This window comes from Myiozetetes cayanensis, unplaced genomic scaffold (genome assembly GCF_022539395.1).
Source record: "Myiozetetes cayanensis isolate MyiCay16 unplaced genomic scaffold, myiCay2020 scf21, whole genome shotgun sequence".
Taxonomy (NCBI): Eukaryota; Metazoa; Chordata; class Aves; order Passeriformes; family Tyrannidae; genus Myiozetetes; species Myiozetetes cayanensis.
Window position 1 is genome coordinate 11,317,935 of NW_026087423.1, and position 20,549 is coordinate 11,338,483.

The following is a 20,549-nucleotide window of genomic DNA, read 5'->3' on the forward strand; positions in this document are numbered from 1 at the left end:
ATTTACAGGGTGCCTGTGTCACAGGGGCTTAAAATCTTCTGTGCCAAGATGCTTAAAACTCCAGGTTCAGATGCAGTGACATTTCACTGAAGGGCAAGGAGGAGAGAGGGAGAACATCCTTTCTCCTTCTTTGCCCACTTTGAATTGTTGTGCTGAGCAATGGACAAGCCAGGCTGGGGGTTTTGCAAGGCTCCAGTGACCGCAGCTGCATTCCTCACACCATTAGGTCAGCTTCCAGAGGGACCCGCTGCTGATTTCAGGAATCTCATGGAAAAACTGAGCTCCAGACACATAGCCCAGGCTGGGAGCTGAGTAACTGTGGAGGCATTCGAATTTATGGCAGGAGGTGCCTCTGTGTGGCACTCCATGACAGGCCTGGATGAACTGGCCGGCAGCAATCCCTTATCCAGCGGTTTGCTCCCATTCCCATGTTTTCTGCTCCCATTCCCATGTTTGGTTTGCTGCACACAACTCCTTGGGTTGAACATCCCTGTAAACTTCCAGCTGAGGACAAGCTGGTGTTATCTGCAAGGTGGCAAAAGACTGAAAGGTTGAATGTGCCCCTACTTTAAAGCCTCCATCCTGGTTATCCTGGAAAAAAAGAAAACCCACATGATGAAAATTCCAAGCTCCAGCTTCTCAAGAGCGCTGCATTTATTGCACTGTCGAAAACACAGCCCTGTGTGGTTTCTGCCATTCCAGGGGCTCCTGGCTGGGCTGGCAGATTGGCACATGCAGCTCTCCAGCCCCTCTGCTCACCCAGGCTGCTCCATGGGGAACTGGAGGAGAACAGAGCCCTCAGCACAGTGCTGGTGCAGCAGCATCGTCCTCCCAGAGCCAGGGCCCTACCTGAAATTCCAGCTGACTCTTTTTCTGTCTCTGCTGTATCAGCAACAACATCTCTATCTGTGCTGTGTCTGGAGACACACACACAGCTCCACTGACTTCCATTTTCTCATCTGAAAAACCAACTCAATGGCTTAGTCTCGTATTGCTCAATTTTGTAGCTGGAGTTAATGGACCAGGCCTAATTCCAGACTGGTTCTCAATTTGTTGGACGTGGCTGATGCACAAATCAAATAGTTCTGGCACCCTGACATTTGCTATGAATGAAAAATGACACTAAATAGTTGTGTGAGTTTCATCCCTATTCATACAACAGACTAAAAGACAACTCATATTTGGCAAATATACAGGAATGGGAGAAAAGATTCGAATCAGAGGGAAAAAAATGTGAATGTTCTCAAGAGAGGGTTTTTTTTTTTTCCCCACAGTGAAAAGAAAAAAAGGGGAAAAAAAGCAGCAATGGAAACCCATGAGCTTAAATCCTTGAAAGATCTGGACAGCAGAGCATAATATCTTAATGGGGTGTTAAGGTCTAAGCAATAGAGTCTTGCAAGAGCTTGCCTTCCAGGTGATCCACTGCTGTCACCGGGAAATGCCACAGCTTTCTGGTCTACACTGGTCTCTGTAGCCTTTAGCAGGGTTCCCACTGTGCTAAACATAAGATACAGGAGTCATGTTTTAGTCTGAGACAGTACAGAGTAAATAGGTGGGATAATGAACGTGAAATGAAACGCAGAGACAGGAATGAACCTGTGAAAAGTTGGCAAAAATGAACAAGGGAATAAAACCAAGTGTCCTGAATCCCAGTGATTTTCTGATTACGCAGAATAAACATTCCCTTATCTCACCTAGTGGGCCTGAATATCTTGGCCTTAAGCAGGCAGAAGATTTTTTTGTCATATTTTCCAGTCTGGTTACAGCAGTCTTATCGTAAAAGTGTGTCTTTCTGAGAGCCTTTGTCATGAGCTGGGGCATCACAACCGGAATGTTTATTGTACCCTGTCATTATTTATACTCCATCGCTTCCATTGACTGCCTGTCCCACCCTCTCCCCGGGATTAGAGGAGTCAGGGAAAGGATAAATGACGATTAGCAGCCAGTCAAGGGATGTAAGAGCTGAAAGGGTCAATATAAAACAAAGGCTGCCACATATAATTCACGAAGAATGCGAGGCACTGCCTTTCAGAGGCAACATTCGCATAGCCGGGTTTTAATGAGAGTGGAAAATGCTAACATATAAATCCAGTCCTAGAAAAAAATATTAGCAGCAAACGTACTGAGTGGTAAATATTTTTACCATTAAGCCTGGTACTCTGTTTCTGACGTGAACTATTAAAGCTCCTCCTAAAGCTTTCATTAAATCAAGTCTTCAAAACTCCCTTTAAAACATGGTCCCTTGTTTGGAAAGAATTGTTAGCAAAGATGCCTCTACAAATGGATGAGGATGAACCAACTGAATATCTTATAGAGTACCTGCAGGGGATTGCAGTCTTTGTGAACAAGAGAAACGTGTTATTCCCAATTATTCCATGGATAGTCCATCATTCCTGTTATTATCATGCAGAGTAAATGAAATTTAATGTTTCACTACTCCAGGCTGTCAAAGTCCTTGAGCTCTTCAAAATGAAGGGTGCAGATTTTGTTTGGTCTTTGCACAGGAAAATTAGGACATCTTCATGATTGTGGGTTTTTTTTTTTTGTCTACTTAGAAAAGGCAACACATATTGATTCTTCTCTTGGAAATCTGTCTTGGGATAACTGCTCTGTGTGAAAAATCACCTAAACAGTCTCTAAAGACTTTCCCGTAATAAATATGAGTGAATATTGATTGATGCTTCTTATAACGATGACTTTCACTCTTGCAGGAATCAGAGATGTTTGCTAACTCAGATTTCATTTCTTGTTTGGCAAAGAAGGATGTAAAACCGACACCAAAAGGGGCCAGTGAGACTTGCCCCTGCTGCTGGGCTTTTCAGCTTCGTGTTGCTTTTGAATTCAGCACAACTTCTTGCTGTTGCTGAAGCTTGTTCTTTGTAGGTACTGAACCTCTGTTTTAGGGGGTTTCAGTTCCACCTGAGCTTTGTGAAATTTAGTTATCCAAAACCCCAGCCATTATTTGGGATAGGGGTATCTGTACTGTGGAAATTGGAGCAAATGTCAGGCCCCTCCTGCCCATCCTGCTGCCCTCTGAGGTGTCACAGGGGCACAGGGCCCAACTCCTGCTGTCCCAATATCCTGTTTCTGATTTAAATTCTCTCTGCCCCAGTAACATGGAGGTTGTGAATTACAAGTGCAGTTGGCTCTTGTCTGATGTAAATGTTTCTCTTCTTAAAAAAAAAAAAAAAAAAGAACCATCAGGAGGAAAAGTCCAAGCACTGCTTTGGAAATATTACCTCATAGGAAAAGTATTCCTAAAACTGATTCTACTCTGTGCATCCCTTGAAGGGATTATGCTTCATGCCTGCCTTCTGGTCCCTGTCACAGTTCTTGTCATTACCTACACAGTGTTTTCTGTTAAAGAGCTCTGTGTTGGGGCCTGGAGAGTTGTGTGGCAAAGGGAAATGTTTCTGCCTATGTCAAAATACTACAGGTGATTGGGGGGAAAAAAGATTTATTTGCCTATAGAATCATAGAATTTACTGGGTTGGAAGAGACCTCCGAGATCATCAAGTTCAACCCTTGATCCAACCCAACTGTGATTACTAGATCGTGGCACTCAGTGCCACATCCAGCCTCATCCTAAAAACCTCCAGGGACGGTGAATCCACCACCTCTCTGGGCAGGCCATTCCAATGCCTGATCACTCTCTCTGGAAAGAACTTCTTTTTAATATCCAACCTAAACCTCCCCTGGCAGAGTTTAAGCCCGTGCCCTCTTGTCCTACTACTGATTGCCTGGGAGAGGAGACCGATCCCCACCTGCCTACACCCTCCTCTCAGGTAACTGTAGAGAGTGATGAGGTCACCCCTGAGCCTCCTCTTCTCCAGACTAAACAACCCCAGCTCTCTCAGCCTCTCCTCATAGGACTTGTGCTCAAGTCCCTTCACCAGCCTCATTGTTCTTCTGTGGACCTGCTCCAGCATCTCAATGTCTTTCCTGAACTGAGGGGCCCAGAACTGAACAAAACACTCAAGGGGTGGCCTCACCAGCACTGAGTTTTGGTTCTGTTGGATTAGAAAACGTGTCCATTTTTAAATAACTTCCAACTCAGATGTGTTAAAACAGATCAGAGCATAAGAGACAAAACTGGGATCTTGGTTAGGGGCAGTAAGTAACTGCCTCAATATGAGCACCTTGAGTGAAATAACTTGCATTTTTAATCACTTGATTTAAATCAGATGTCTTTGGAGTCAGGCTGTGTTCATTAATTTTGGAGAGGTGATGTCTACTTGGAGGTTGTGCCCTGGGTTGGTTGCAGGCAATGTGGAGTGTCCCAAGGAGTTTGATGATTCTGGTTCTGAGCAGAAAACTCTCCCAATAACACACAGGAAAGAAACTGGCTCTCACTTGCTCTCTCATTTGAACTGAAATATGTCTCAGATGCATCAGTGTCATTGCCTTAACTCTGCCCTCCATCCACTCCTCTGTGGCTAAGTCACATGTAGGTTTGGATGGCTGTGTACATATAATTTTTTTCTTACATATGGATATAACTGTTAAACTGTAAGGACATATCAAAACCCTCTGACTGCTCTATTGCTGATTACTTAAATGAGACTATTCCTAGAGAGACAATATTGATACTGTCACTTTGGCATTCTTTGGAACAGAAGTGTGCTTTAAGGGGCAATGAGAAATGTTTTCACTTGGGCATTAAGGCAGCTTTTCATACAGACCATCAGTTCAATCCTCTGTCTGTTGGTGCTGACGTAAGAAAGGCTGCTGTGCTGAGCCCCACTTCTCACTGACTGGCATTTAAATTTTTTAAGCATCAAATATTTACTGAAGTAACTTGGTTGCTGCCCAAGCTGAGTTTCAAAGGTCCTTTTCCTTTTGCTTTTATTTGTGCATGCCTTCCACTGAAGTCAGCTCCATGCATCTCTAATGAAAACCAACCTGCTTCTTTCTGTGGCCATTCTTCAACCTCTCCATGCTCCCCTTTATTGCCATGATTTACAACAATATTGTGAGTGTTATTAATCCAGATTGCAGTCAGTGGGAGCTTGGCATGGGTTTGCCCTGCAGTGCTGCATCTTAAGCAGTTCTGGCTTTCAACCTGAAAGGGTTTGGCTTGCAACTCCCTGTCACTGCCCAGTGTTTACCAAGGCACACAAAACACCCCTCGTGCCTGCATGCACGGGCCAAAGAGAAGGAAAGAGGGAAGAAATGTCTTGTTTCATATTTGAGATCTTGGAAACTGAGGGATGTGTGAAAGCAGAGTCCATGGAGGATATGTGGTTAAGGTACTTTGGGCTGAGAAACTCTGGAGTCCAGGCCTCAGCTCTGACCCACTGACACTGTCTTAAGTGCCTGAGGGATCTTCATGAGTGTAAATTCTGTGTTGGAGGGGGAGCTTTGTAGCTGTAAAATCAAAGATGAGCCACTTGGCAGTCGTGCATGTGTGTTTTAATTATTGAGTTTATAACTGTAACTCAAGGGCTGCAGAGTTTCCACTGCCAAAATTTCCTTAAGCAATTAGGGAAAAAAAAAAAAAGGCTTTTATGCTGTTTAGCACCCAAAACCAGAGAGAAGAGCTATTACTCTTCTAACACTGTCATGCCATTGCACCTAGAGCACACTCAGCTTCTCTAGGTGCCATGAAGCTCACCTGTACTGTAAGCAGTACCTTGAATGGGGTCAGAGAGAAAAGGTGAAGAAAGATGAGCACCAAGTAATGGTTCCAGCTTCTGTAGATCACAAGTGTGTGGCAGATGCACAGTGCTTGACAGCCCACACTGAGACCTGCAAGTGGTCAGATGTTGACTTGGCAGCTGTTGCACAAAGCCCCTTGTGCACTGATGTTAAAAAGGTGGAATGCTGCTAGGAGAATGGCCTTTTTATTTAAATGGATGTGGAGTTGCTAGTCAAAATATAGCAAGACCTTCTGATGCTGTACACTTTCAGAAGTAATAAATTTCTTTTTTTTCTACGTGCAATAATTAAAAAAGAAAGTATCAGGACCATTTCCTCATCCATTTTCCTCCTCCTTTTGTCTCTCTTTATAATAATGATATCTAGTAGAGCAGCCAAGATATTTTTCAGTCTGTTGCTCATGGGTCTTTTCATGACTTTTTTTGTTCTCACACTGCTTGCCCAATACAGCAGCTGTTAAATGGAGAACTCTGAGAACTGGGGAAGGCTATGGGTGTAGCATTTGATTAACACTATTTTTGCAGGAAATTGATATGTCAACTATTTTTAGCCTCAGGCGAAGGAACAGTCAAACCCAATCCATATGGTTTCATCTCTAGTTCCAGATGCCTTTATAACCTCTGAGATTTCACTGCTTTTTAACTTTACATTGTTGTATGTCACAGTCTTCCACCCTTTGTGATATCAGGCAATTTTTTTTTTAATTGCATGATTGTCCCATTAAGAAATACATTCAGCAAACTGTCCTGTTGGCCCTGGGAGCCTGCAGTGTTTTGTTCATTGCTTCAGTAAGTGTGTGTTGGCACAGCTCTTTTCACAACAATGGAACAACTAAAGGTCTGGCTTTCACCCATAACACACTATAATTCCCTATTCATAAGCTAAATTCCTCTTTGTACAATTTGTAAATTTTTTTTCATTACATATGCTGGTTACATCTCAGGGTGAATCAGTCAAATGGGCTCTAAATTAAAATAGTTGGCTGATCTAAGCCCAAGGTCTGTTGCAATGCAGTTTTCTCACAGCTTGGAAGAAAACAACCAATATAGCCACTATGGAAATAGGTGATTATTCTTTCTGTCTGTCTTTTTCCAGGTAACTAAGTAGATGAATGTAACCTAAAGTTTTAATCTTCTAGGTAATTAGCAGAAGTAAATGGAAAGGAAAGTCAATAAAGCCTGTGTCCCTGAATAGGTCACGCCAGCAGTCAGGATGTCACTGTGAGGACAGGAAATCCTTAAATTAGAATCATCATTTTAAGCTCTAATTTAATCCATAAACTAGAGTCAAAAGTGCTTTAGAATCATACACACATATTTCAGTGGGGCTGTGAACTTCACAAAAGGCACAAGCATATGGACAAGAGGCTTGTTTGTCTTTTTTTGTGCCTTTTCTTGCCACTTTCAAAATAATCCATGGTATTTTTGGAGGCTGAGAAAACAAGGCTTCAGAATCTCTACATTAGAGAAAATTCTGGGTTTTTGTAAACAGAGACAAGTGAACTCCAAATTGAACTTAGTAGGGCAAATTCTGAAGTGCTTTGGACGATGGGAAGTCCAACACCCAACACACTGGGCTTGGAGCTGCTGAGTTTAGATCAGTGACAGATCTGACCCAAAGGTTTGCCCTTCTCCTCACTGGAGAATGAAGCTGCACATCCTCCTCTCTTGGTGGCCACCATTATATAGCCCAACATTTGCTTTTTAAATTCAGCGGAGGAGAGGAGAAACAAGCTAATCTCATAAAGGTTCACCCCACCCTCTGCTTGGCTTCTCTTCCTTGGCAAGCCTTCCCAGCAGCAGCTGGCTGCCTGTTTTCCTTCTGCAATCGTGCTCATGACATTTCCTGCAACTAGGTTTTCCTGAAGGTTTCCAGCAGTCCTTTCAGCTCACATCCCCCTTTTTTTGGCCTCCTGACCCCCTCACCATGGTTTGTGCCTGGTTCCCAGCAAGTACCTCGTCCCCACCACACATCCCTGCACATCCTTTGTAAGGTCTCCAGGCATACACTGGATTTCTGGGGTTTGCTTGTGAGTCTGACTGATTCACTGAGAGTAAGTGGTTACTGTAAGGGGTGCTGAACAGCCGTGATGTAAATAGAGACAGTCATGGAATCATTAAGCTTGGAAAAGACCTCCGAGATCATCGACTCCTCAAGGTACCTGCTCCGTCAGACAGACACAGACTTTGCCCTGTTTCTTGGTGCCAAGAGGTTGCTTTTCTCTTTTAATGTAGTTCATTTTTTTGAGAAGCTGTACATGGCCCTCTCCAGGCACAAGGACTGGTATGAGGAGTGTAGATGAGGGGGAGCTCACGCACAGATCCTGGATTATTCAGTGTGCTGGTACTTTCCCTCTCCACGCTCCTGAATGCTTCATGAACTGTCCTTTCACAGGCTTTTATAAACACTCAAGTGACTTCATCTTTTAGTGTAAAAGCCTACTTGTATTTTAAGCTTTCTGTTATCAATGTCATTAAATCAATATTCTCAGCTCTACAGGATCCAAGTCACACATAAGCTGTCACACAGAGTTTAACTTAAGAAGTGCAGTATTTAGGTACAGTGAGTTTGTTTTTCATAGAGTAGAGAGTACTTTGAAGTAGAGCTGCTGAAGATCAGAGGGAGTTTATTCCTGTAGCCAGTTTCTTATATGTTGGGGACTTTCTATTCTAATGATAGTTTTGTTGCACAATTTCAGTGAAGTTTGAGAAGATGAACATTTTATGCAGTTATCATAAATGTCACTGGGAAGCCTTATGAAGACTGTGTCATGGGTGATAAAACATGGGACATATTCTTTAAGAGAAATAAAAAGGCAGATTAGTATAGACCATTCTTGTCCATTTTTAACCTATTTATCTATTTATTTATTATTTACCTATTTTTTCCATCTGGGTACACACACAGCTCTGGACAGGTCAGAGGCTGCATGGCCTCACTTGGTGCAATTCACTGGATAATGAGTGACATCTGTGGTTAGAGTCAAAATGGAGAAAAACAATTATTTGTCCCTTGCCAGAGATACATAATTGAGAGTAAAACATACATCTGGGATTTATTTGTGTAAAAAGATATACAACTGCAATACTACATCTTCTTCCAACCTGACCCTGTGGTGCCCTTTCCATTTAGTGCATTAAGAATCCAGATTTATCTAGAGATGTCTTACAAATCAGAAATGACAGTTATTGTTCCATCTTAGCTGTGATTACAGCAGACCTTTCCCTCTTTTATCTTTTTCTTTTTTTTTTCCTTTTTTTTTATTAGCCACTGTTTGTTTGTCCTAGAAGTGAAATAATTTGTAATACAAACTGACTGTAGATCCTTCCAATAGCTTACTTCAGAAAAAGCGTTGCCATGATGGACAGAACCTTACACAGCACAACGGGCAAACAGTGCTCTTGCTGCTGGTGAAACAGAACGAGCTCTGCCAACAAAACTCCAAATTAACTGAAGTTGCAGAAGGCAGTTTTCCAGCCATGGGTTATGGATCATTAGCCTTCTGCAGCTTCTCAACTGCTGCTCTTCAAGATTGCTCTGAGCAGCGAGAGGTGGGATGAGAGAAGGAAGCAGTTTCTGAAAGGCACTGTATTTTGTAGGTGATTTGTGATTTGGAAGGGGTGCAGGACCTGCTATTGTTACAGGTGAGGCTGTGGCAGGGCCCTTTCTGAAAGCAGCCAGAAGGTTGAGATTGATGGATGTAGCAGGGAACGTAACACTTTGATCCTGGTGCCTGGTACAAGGGCTTCACTGGGCAGAGAGTGTTGGGGAAGGCCTTTCATAGAATCATCGAATCATCAAGGTTGGAAGAGACCCTTAAGATCATCCAGTCCAACCACCAGCCCAGCACCACCACTGTAACCACTATAACCCCTAAATCACATCACTCAGTGCCAGATCCAGATGCCTCTTAAACACCTCCTGGTGACTCCACCACCTTCCTGGGCAGTCTGTTCCAGTGCCTGACCACCCTTTCACAGATGAGGAAGGACTCCCCTGTTTTTACCATTAATTAACATCATACACTTGCCTTTGCTACATCTCCCTCACCATCCACAGCTGGAAGGAAAGTGGCACAAGCAGATTGGGGGTTATATCAGTGAGATATTTCATGGTGGTGAGGGTTGTGAATCCATCCCATTATCCCTTCCCAGTGTGAGGTTTTAGTGTTTGCTTTGCTCCCCTGGTGAAAAAGGGCTACAGGATGCCAGCAGAATCCAAGGGGAAGGTAGAGACCCTCAGCAGGTGACAGTCCTTCCCCTCCACAGAGCACCTGACCTGCAACCTCAGCTGTTTCTGTGACCAAGGCTTGGGGAAAACAGGGTGAGGCCAGGAACTAGAAGTTTTGTCCAGGGATGTGCTCAAGCAGATAAGAAAATTCCATTTATTCTATCCAGAGGTGTGGGTTAAGAAGAAGTAAATGTCCTTATCTACAGCATAGCTCCTTGAGGTGTGTGGAAATCCAGTGTGAATGTGTGGGTGCTGTGCAGAAATGCTTTATCATCACTAGTGAGGAGGCAGCTGTGCTGCCTCGTGCCTGACACTCCTTGTTGGACCTGGGGGAGAGGAGAAGGAAAATTGCACGAGGAACTTCTTGTTCTTGGTTGTTTCAGCGTGATGAGGTGGTGGGGTTTTTTTTACCCTTCTTTCTCTAAAACAGGAAAGCCATACTTGGTTATCTTTCAGCTTGACAGCAGAATTGTGTTGCAATAATCCCTGAGCTGTTGATTCACCAGTGATTTGTTTATGTTGAAGATTCTTGTAATTAAAAGATTGCCGTAATGTAGGGTCCACACAATGTGGACTTTGGGGATTTATGTATTAGAAAGGGTTGAGCAAATCCTGGAAATCCTCTAGTTTGCATATTTTGTCTGTAACAAACTATTACTTCACTCCAACATAATTTGAATTATTTTGTCATCAAGCTGGTGTAACAGAGTGGAGAATGGGGTCTCAAAGCTTCTTGAATATAAGAGATTGAGTTAGTTGCTAAATCTGTTTACAGAAGATAGAAATTATGTCATTATAATGCTGAGGTGTGTTAAAATAAAATCTTGAATTATGACATTCCTCTTTCAGTTTGATTGTACGTTTTAAAATAATTGCTATTGTGGAAAGAAAATGTCTTTGAGTTGGTCATTGTAATGCACATATTTCAATGTTATTAATCCTAAAACGTGACATTTTTATTACCCAGTGAGAACAAACTATGAACAAACCCCAAAGAAGCCAAATATATGCCAAAGAATAATGCTGCAGTCCTCCAAAAATTAACACATGTATTTGTGTTTATACACAATAAATAATCCTGGTGTGCTATTTACTTAAATGGGACAGAGATTTCTCACTCAAAGTGGTGTGAGTTTAATCCCAGTGTGTAAAATTAAGACTGAATACCAGACTTTGAGTGTTTGGAGCTTGTGTTAAAGCTACGAGGGCTGAACAATTTTGCTGCCAGCTGTGGTGTGTTAATCTACAATGAGTCTCTTGAAATTATTATAGCACTGAGAATTTAAAGGAATTGAATAGCAGAATTTAGTCCTTTTTAAACATTCCTTCAGGGTTTGTATTTTTTTTTTTCTTGCAGACGCCCAGACAATACAGCCAAGCACTAAACAAGAGTAACAGAGTTCATCTTTACTGTGCATTTCTGGACTATAGGTATGTTACATAATTTCAGATTCTCTAACTTGCTTTAATTAAGTTACACTTGGTTAGTGATGCTGTGTATTACCTGTACCCTTCTTGTTTCCCTTCATTCATTCAGTTGGAAAATGGGAGCTATGGAAAAGAAGAAATTTTTTTTTTTTTTTTTTTTTTTTTTACCTCTGGATACATTTAATCTGGTTTTGATTTTGAAACATGCTGCTCTCACTGAATTAATTGAGAATTAATACAAATACTAAATTTTGAATTTGATGGGGATTAACAGTTTTTGAGCTTTAACGGTATAAGCCTAATTTATGTAGCAACAGCCCACACTGCTGTGATCCCTCCTATCAGCTTGCACTTGGGAAGGTCACTGTAATTGTTTTATTGAAGTTTCCTTTCGAGCGTGTTGAACTGTCCCAGCTGTTGGCAGTTACCTGTTGTTATGGTTACTCACAAATTACAATAAATTAGAAACAGATTTTACTGCAGCAAATTAATATGGCTGCAGCATTGTTCCTGTGCTGCTTTCCACGGGGGCCTGGGCCCTTGAGGCTTTGCCTCAGGGTAGAGACTTAAATATGAAATCTGTCCTTCCAAATGAGTTTCATTTGTGTCAAGATAGTCTTATTCCCTAGTGCATGGTAGTTAAAGAATAAGAAATTAGTTTGTGACCTACAACAGACTCTCTTTGAGAACTGAAGGAGGTCTCAAAGGACAGAAGTGTGAGGTAATACCAATCTTTAAAATAAGCACCGAGGGCAATGCAGATCACTCAGTCCAGCTGCAGGACTCAGAACAATATCAAAAGTAATAAATAGTGAAGATCAGGTGGTTTGGGTGGGTGACTGATGGTGCCTGAGCCCACAGAGCACCCAGAGACCTGTGCCCGTGGCTTCTATGTCTCCACCCCACTTTGGGACTGTGAGATAAGACACGCTAATTTTGGGGGGTTTTGCAGGATTAGTGACTTGTTTGATACTACAGTTCTCAGAATACAGAAATTTGGGTCAAGGTGAAATGCCATAAATGAGATGCACAGTGTAAAGGAAAAAAAATGTAGTTATCATACACTGACTATAAAACTGGGAAGAAATCTCCAGAAACATTCGTGCAGGGGACTCATCTGCCCCTTGTCCAGGTCAATATTTTCCTTAACTATTTCCATGATGGAACTGAGAAGGTACTAGCGGTGTTTGTGGATGCTGCAGCCTGAGATGGCTTTCCAAACTTTTTATTCCCCTGTATAGTACAGTGCATGTCAAATTAACCTGCATAAGAAGCATTTTGCTAAGAGGTTGTGTTCCATTTTTTGTGTTCTTTGCAGCAATGGAACCGGTGTTTGGTCCAACGAAGGCTGTGTGCGTGAGAGTGGGGACCTCAACTACTCGGTGTGTCTCTGCAACCACCTCACTAACTTTGCCATTCTGATGCAAGTGGTGCCTCTGAAGGTGAGATTAAGCAAAGGAATAAATCTATCTGTTAAAAATGAAGCATAAATATATTCATTTCCTTCTCATGTCTCATCAATTAAGTGACTGGAACAGGGCTCATTTGTATCCAACTCAGATTTATCCCACATCTTGCTATCTGGTGTGATGTTTCAATATTTGTTTGTTATATTTATGTTTTAAAACTTTTGGGAACTGAAATGAAACATGCTTGTGGTAGGTCAGAATCCTCTTTGCCTTATTCTCACTGTTTGGGCATGATTTTTAAAAGTTCTAGTCAGGAAAAGCACTAGAACATTATACAGGTGACCCGGGCTTTTATGATTCATTTTCAAGACAGAGACAGCTGAGATGTGACTGTTTAGGGTTTTGGTAACCAGACTTGTGGAATATGAACATCTGAGCTCGCACTCCATGTGAAGTGAGCTCTGCTGCCAGCTGGCCCCTGCTCTCCTCTCTGCCAGCTTTCCAAGTGTCTCCCTGTTGCTGCTTCTTCCTCTTGTTGCCAAGCAGGGGCTTGTGTAGAAGGAGCATGACAGGCAAAATAGTGCTTTAGAGTTGAGAGTGAACCCCTGATGTAGTTTTCTCTATGCTCAGTTCCTTTGTCTGAAGAGTTGGCAAGGAAGCATCTCTTCATCTGGAACATGACTCCTTTCTAGTTCACCCAGGACTTTTGCTTCAGATGAAATTTTTATGGCAAACACGTTGCTTTTCACACTAGACTTGGTCTTCTCTTCGTGGTGCAGAGATGGAGCAGAGTGTCTGCTCCTGGCAGCGGAGGTGCTGCTCCTGCTGAAGGACTCCCTCTCCAAAACTCAGCAGCAGGCAAGGTCAGCCCCATCCTGGATCTTAGCAGCCAGCCAGCCAGCACTGCCACGAGCATGAGAAATGTTTTTACCACTTTATTTAGGTCTGCTTCTGTCAGGGAGGATTCAGTGGAGATAGTGATGAAGCTCTGCTCTGAGCAACCCTCAGTTAATAAATAATGAACGTGTAATATAAATAATTTACCAACCGCACATTTAAAGAAACGTATACAAATTGTCTGTCAAATTTATACTCTCTGGCACATTCTCAGTTTTCTACAGACACTATCCCAATAATATAAATTAACAGGCTGAAGAGCTTCAGTAGGACTCAGTAGGACTCCTACAGCCACAGCTATTCCTGTGTGCTGTAACAGGAGTGGTGTCCTCTGTGGTGCAGCTGGAGGGGTTTTGTCAGTGCTGTCGGCACTGACAGTCCATTGGCTGTATGGCCATGTCTCAGGCTCTGCTTAACTGATGGGTTTGCTCTCCTTTTAGGCAGGAGCTTTGCCAAAAAATCACCTGCTGCAGGATGGGCAGCCTAGGCTGGTGAGGGCGGTGCAGGTTCCTGCAGATGCAGGGGTCAACCTGCAGTGCAAGGGAACTCTGACCAGGGCTACACCACTGAGCAGCACCAAAGTCTTTCCAAGGGCTGGCTCATCCCAGGTTAGAAGCTGCTGACTCAGTAACACTGTCAGTACAACTGCTCCCCTGGTAACTCTGCTCAGGTGGTGTGTTGTTGTCAGTCAGGGTCACAGTTTAGATTAAGGTGGTCTGCTATCCACAGAGCTTAATTAATACCCACAGCCCTTGTATTAGTCTGACCATTTGAAGGGGGTTGGGTCATCTGGGTTTTAAGTAATTTTATCTAATTTTTGGTCTAATGCATTTACATCCACCAGAATTTGTGCAGAATAATCTTGTGTTGTTTTTTCCTCCTTTATGATACAAGGAAAATCTCATCTCAAATCTTTGTCCAGGACATACCCTTTAAATTGACCATTTAGGATTATCTTCAGGTATTAGTATTTTAATTAGTGAAAACCATTGTTATCTTCATTGGATTCGGCAGGAAGCTGAGAGTCAGACAAAGACAGGCTTCCTGGCTTTTGAGCTGTACAAAAACACTGTGCTCAGTTACAAATTCCTGAAACATTCCCTAAGTATTTGCCTCAAATGTCTAAGCGTTAGAGCCTACTGAATCACCCACACAACTGGAAACTCCTCTCAGGTGTCCTTGGAACCCTCTTAAGTAAATGTTGAAATGCTGTGGATTTTAAGCACCTATTCATGTTATTCACCGCGTTCTGAAATTCATGAGCCGAGGTTCAAAGGGCCCATTTGAATCACCCGTTGGAATATTAGGTTGTCAATGCTCTAAGAAATTGTTGCAATGATGTTATATTTGATCTTGAACTTTTGTGTGTTTTATTGTTCTCGTCATAAATGAAGTGCACAGATAATATGAGACAAGTAAAAGAGAGAGTAGGAGTATATGCAGTTGCCCACATTTGAACACTTCTGTTTATATGGCTATTATATATCTGTGCCCATATAAATAGAAATGAATGAAATTTTCCATATGAACACTATTTTTGATGGCATGTTTATTTTTTTTCTTACGGAAAAGGGTCAGTTTTTCATAAAAAATGTAAATAAGTTGTTGGAAATGAATTGCCTGAAAACTGCAGTGTTTTTCATCAAATGCTATATTTTGGTACAAAAAAAAAAGTGAATTCATTTTTCATGGGAATTCTTTGAGTGTTTTACGCTTCCATTCTCCTATGGAAAGTATAATTTCCCTTTCTCTCCATCATACTGATAAATGCAGCTCTCAGGGGAGCAGCAAGAGTCAGACATCCTCTCCAAGGGCACCAGAATGGCCTTTAATGCAGCAGTCAGTGGAACAGTAAAACCAGGTATGAATAGTTCTACCACTCCTTGCAGAAAGGCAGGCAGCTGCACAGAAAACAATTACCAAAATTAAAAAGGGCAATATTGACAGTTGTAAAGGGTTGTAATCCAGACCAGTACATACACAGCAGCTTCAGAGCTGGGAGAACATCCCTAGGGAGGGCACTGTTGATGTGGAAATCCATGAACTCCGGGGACCAGCTCAGTGTGATAAGTGTTCTCTCTCCGCTCCTTCTCACATTGATTTCCTTTCTGCTCAGATAAAAAAAGAAAAAAAAAAAAGAAAAGAAAAGAAAGAAAATGCGTATGCATTCCATTAATGAGGCACTGCAGTTATTTGGAGTTTGCTGTTCCCATCTGGAGAGCACGGCATCCTCACGGAGTGCAGGACAAAGCCAGGGTGTCTCCAAGCAACAAACACCGACAATAAGTGACCTTCCTCAGAAGTGCCTGCTCTGCCACATGAATGGGTGTGGTGAGCATTTCTAAGGACCAGAGAGCTGAGCTTGTACCAGAGCTGCTTGTCAAGGGTGGCGACTTTTTCTTCCGAGTTACGTTAAATACCGACAAGAATCTCCTTGCATAACTCCTTCTCTTTGTTCCTTCCCGTACTCAGACCTGCCTCTTTCCACTCACAGAACTACAGCAGGATCCTGACCTGCTAACCCTCCCTGCTCCTTTTCCCACCTTCACCAACATCCACCAGATCACTCTTCATATTTGTGCATCTCTTGTGCACATAAATCGCTTGATGTATCCTCAATATTCTTTATCATTGCAATTTGATTGTAAGGTACAGAACTATGATAGTAATTTGTGCACCTGGCTCGGGGAGGAATTAGATTGTCTCACATGGATTTCATTTTGTTTCAGTGAGACATTCATAGAAGAAAACTGTAGGGTATCTTGCATCTGATGGTGCTTCCTCTTGAACACTTGAAATGCTGTGAGCTGAGGGATGCTGAATTGTTAGACATTTATGACACAGGCTGTCAGGTGGGTCTAATTTCCAGGGAGCATAGAAATGCAAGAAAGTTCTTAGGGACAAGCTGTGAGTTCTTGATTTTTCTTCTTGATCTTTACTCAAAACAGGTGAGATTAATTCAGTCACTGTTCTACTGTGTGCCAGCTGGAAGTAATCCCCAGAGGCTGAAATCTGCTGAGATGAAAAAGTGTTTTTATTGCAATATTCAGAGAAAGAAATTGAAAGAGAGCAGGCACAAAGAAAAAAAATTTAAATTCTGAAATTTAAACTCAAATGTGACAAAATGAACTTTCATATCTGTGGGCTGTACACCAGGATGTGAAGAAGAAGGACTTTGAATGCCGTGAATTTGTTAAAACTGAGCTCAGATTACAAATGTGGTTGAGCACCACTCCAGGTTTTATATAAGTTTCAGCAAGAGCTTGAAAGCTCTGGAGTCATAATGACTGTGAAAGAAGGGTATGAACAATGCTGCTGATGAGCTCGGGGTACATGTGTGCAGTTGAGCTGCTTTCAGGGATGCAGGGGGATTAGCAGTTGTAACAAGTTTATTTCAGGAGTGAAAAAACCATCTTGGAAAAACTTACAACCATGTGGTGCTCAGATGTCTGCCTGGCACTGACCTGTCGGCCTGCTGATGAATTGGCCCACACGGAATGCTGAAATTATTTGTGTTTTATCACTCTGCTGTTGTGTCTGCATCACGCCTGGCCCGAATTCTTGCTCGCTGAGATTCGTTTATCTTGTTGGTTTTCACTTGAGAAATTATAGCATTTATTTTGAATTTTGGAGATTAATGGTCGTGAACCGGTTTAACCAAATAAATAAGTTAATTGAAGGTAAAATGTGACCCAAGATGAGCAGAATGTTCCTGGAGGGACATGTTCAGCCCTTGATTACTTTTGTGGAGTTGCATGGATGTAATTAAGGTCAGCACACGAGCAGTATTTGGAAACTTGGTTGAGAACTCTTTTCACAAATGTGATCAAGTCAGTAAAACTGAGAATTATTCAACTGCACCTGCCCAATAATGAGTGTCAGTGGGATGTTCAGAGTAGGTGTGCTATCGACTGATCTGTCCACCCTCCTCTGGGAAACTCCTTGCTCTGATCGAGCTTCCCTTTCTGATGGGGGAACCTGAGGGAGGGCAAAGTCCCTGGGGATTCAGGTCTGTCCTTCTCTTTCCTTGATCCACAGACCAGTGTTCCAGCTTTTCCTTCATCTGGTGCAGCCAGAGCAGACCTGTGCTGCCAGCACCCTGCAGTGCTGCACTTAGGGAGGCACTGGTGCACTAACACAGCTGTGGCAGGAAAAATAAAGAATCCATTTAGTTGGACTTGTGTCTACACTGATTTATGTTTGCTTCTTCTGGAGGGAGCCCAGGTAGAAGGGACCCAGGTGATGTGCTCCCTGTGGTGCTTTTCTGGTGGCACTGTTGTACATGACTCTTCTGCTGTGCCTGAACCTGGATAGGGGCAGCAGAGGGTGGGAGATGAGAGATTCCCTTGAGTGGCACAGAGCCTGGGGAGATCTCAACCTGCAACAGCTCCTCCTGCACCCTGGAACCTCTGGAACCTCTGACTGGAGAGGAAATGGCTGGTGGAGAGGTCCCATTCCTGAGAGAGGAATGAGCAACACTGCTCTGGCAGGCAGACAGAGGGACAGCTCAAGGTGCTTCCTAGACAGCAGGAATTGAACCCAACTCGGAGTAAGCCGCACTTCAAAAGCACTTCAAAGAAAATTCGGATGCTATTATTTCATTTTGGGCAGCTTTACTTCCCCTCATCACTCAGTGGGGCCCTGTGCTCCTGCCAAGTAACATGCCAGCCATCTGGCAGTTTTTATTTTTATAGTGATCCAACAACTACGAGGCATGCCAGGCTATTTGTACCATCTGCCACATAAATGTCATTTCAGCAAAAGGATGGTGGACACCTGGGGACCCAGAGTTCAAAAATCCTTTTAAAGGGAAATCATTGTCTCCCACAGAAAATAGAGCTTGGGTCCACTTCCCCCAAGGGACCAATGCAAGACACAACTGAAATATTTATGACTCCCAGACCATTCTCTTAAAATGTTCTTTTCTCCTGGTTTTTTCCCCTTTCCGTCTTTTCCAACCGTGAGAGTATAAAAATTTCTGCTATAAAGTTCACGTGTGGATGGACATTTCTAGTGAAGCAATAGGGTCATGCAATCTGTGACAGAAATTGTTTGGGGTTTTGAACACATTTTCTGCATTTCAAAAGCTAAAAATGACTTTGGGTTTTATCCCATTTGTAGCTCCTGCTCATAATTCAGAAGAGAGGGTCAATCAATATAGTACAAGCCACTCTCCAACAGGTTTGAAAGCAGAGCAGTATTTATAAAGGGAAAAAATATTTTGAAACATCTGATCTTGCAGCTGGAGCTATAGAGGCAACCCATCTTTAGGGAGCCCAGGATTTTGAAAAGGCTTGGGGATTTAGCTGTGAGGTTCTATTTACAAAAAGAAAGGCATCCCAAATTTCTTCTTTGGGGCAATATGTATGCTTTTATTTTATTTTATTTTATTTTATTTTATTTTTCACTCTACTGCTCCTATCCTAGAGCTGAGTTTGGCAGCAAGTTTTGATAACGTATGGCTGCCTGAGAACAAAGTGCATCAATTCCTGTTTATAAAGGCTGCTTTGAAAATGTCCTAATATTGTGAATGCTTTAAAAATATGGGGGATAGGGTGTGCAATTTATAAGTTTGGAGCATTGTTTCCTAAATCTAATATTGCAGTTATTAATCAAACATTGCCCTCTGGGTGCAATAAAATAGCAGTCTGAAGTGATAACCCTTTTTCTTAAAATTTTCAGCCAGCTACATACCCTAATAGGACAATGCAATGGAAATAATGTGGCACTCCCTGATTTCTGCTCTTTTGTAATTTTAATGTAATTACTTTTCTCAGCATGCTTTTCGTTGCTGGAAACATAAAAAGAATAATGCCTCAGCCCAGTGATTTTTCTTTTGTGTCGCATATTTAAAAATTGGGTAGGCAGTTTGATTTTTTTGGTCCTTGTTTATTACCACTGACAGTTTGTTTAGCTGAAGAGATCTCTACAGACAGCTCAGACGCCCTTGCACATCAAATGAACAAAGACAAATCAGCCTGAGTGTTTATTCTAGTATTGCTTTGTAAAGTTCCATTGCTCTTTCTCACTCCCTCCACTTCCCCCTCCGTTTCATTGCAGTGGAAGTTGTCCCCATGGAGGAGCACTTCTCTCTGATGTGTTCCCAGTGTGATTGTGCATCATATTTCTTTTGTCCTTACTCTATCCATGCTCATCTTCGCTGAAAATTGAGCACTAGTCTTGATTTTTAACTCAGAGTTCATTCTTTTGCTGTTCCACTCCTATGCCAGTACAGCTCCGTTGATTTTGATGGGAGGAAATAGGAGACTCCCTTCTTGTCCTCAGTCCCATGGAATTACATGTAAAAAGTTGGACTAGTGCTGCAGGATACTAAACCCCTCAAATTCCTTAGAGAATTGTTTGGCAGTTACTGAATTTCACTCAGCAGAGAAGAATAAAAAACGACTTTTTATTTTGGAAAAGCACAAATATTTAAGAGTGCTATAATGGTCAAAAGAACTCCTTTGTTTGAGAAGTATGATAGAATACTCTATTTTAACCAGAATACTTAGCAAACTAACATAGACTTCCTTTCCATGGTGGAAATGAAAGCACTGAACCACTTGGCAGCCAGTCCTTCTTGCTGACTAAAGGATTTCCCCATGCAGTATAAAAAAGTGATGATACTGCACCTTTATCCATCACTGTTCTCTGCTGAATATTTTTAGGTTTAGTCATTCTGCACCCTTGAGTTCAGCCTGTCTCCTGTGTTGCCCTTTTCATGCCCTTTCTCCCCAAAGTGTGGTGTAGGGGAGGTTCAGGGCTGGGTACCTGGAGCTGCTGGGCTGCAGCTCAAAACTCAGTTATCCACAGCCCTGAATCCAAACAGGCCCTTCTGAGACAAAGGGAAATGGAGGGAGACATACCTATTTTTGTTGAATTTTACTGGGAGCTGGGTATTTAATTACCCTCAAGTGCTCTGAACAG

At 42.4% G+C, this 20,549-nt stretch overlaps 1 protein-coding gene across 2 annotated transcripts in view; it reads left to right on the forward strand.

Moving 5' to 3' along the window:
• ADGRD1 (adhesion G protein-coupled receptor D1) overlaps nt 1–20,549 on the forward strand; it is a 131,839-nt gene that overhangs the window by 61,681 nt on the left and 49,609 nt on the right. For both annotated transcript variants that reach the window (XM_050318689.1, XM_050318688.1), the window contains 2 exons: nt 11,246–11,319; nt 12,635–12,758. In XM_050318689.1, the coding sequence (XP_050174646.1) occupies nt 11,246–11,319; nt 12,635–12,758 (198 nt within the window). The remainder of the gene's footprint in view (nt 1–11,245; nt 11,320–12,634; nt 12,759–20,549) is intronic.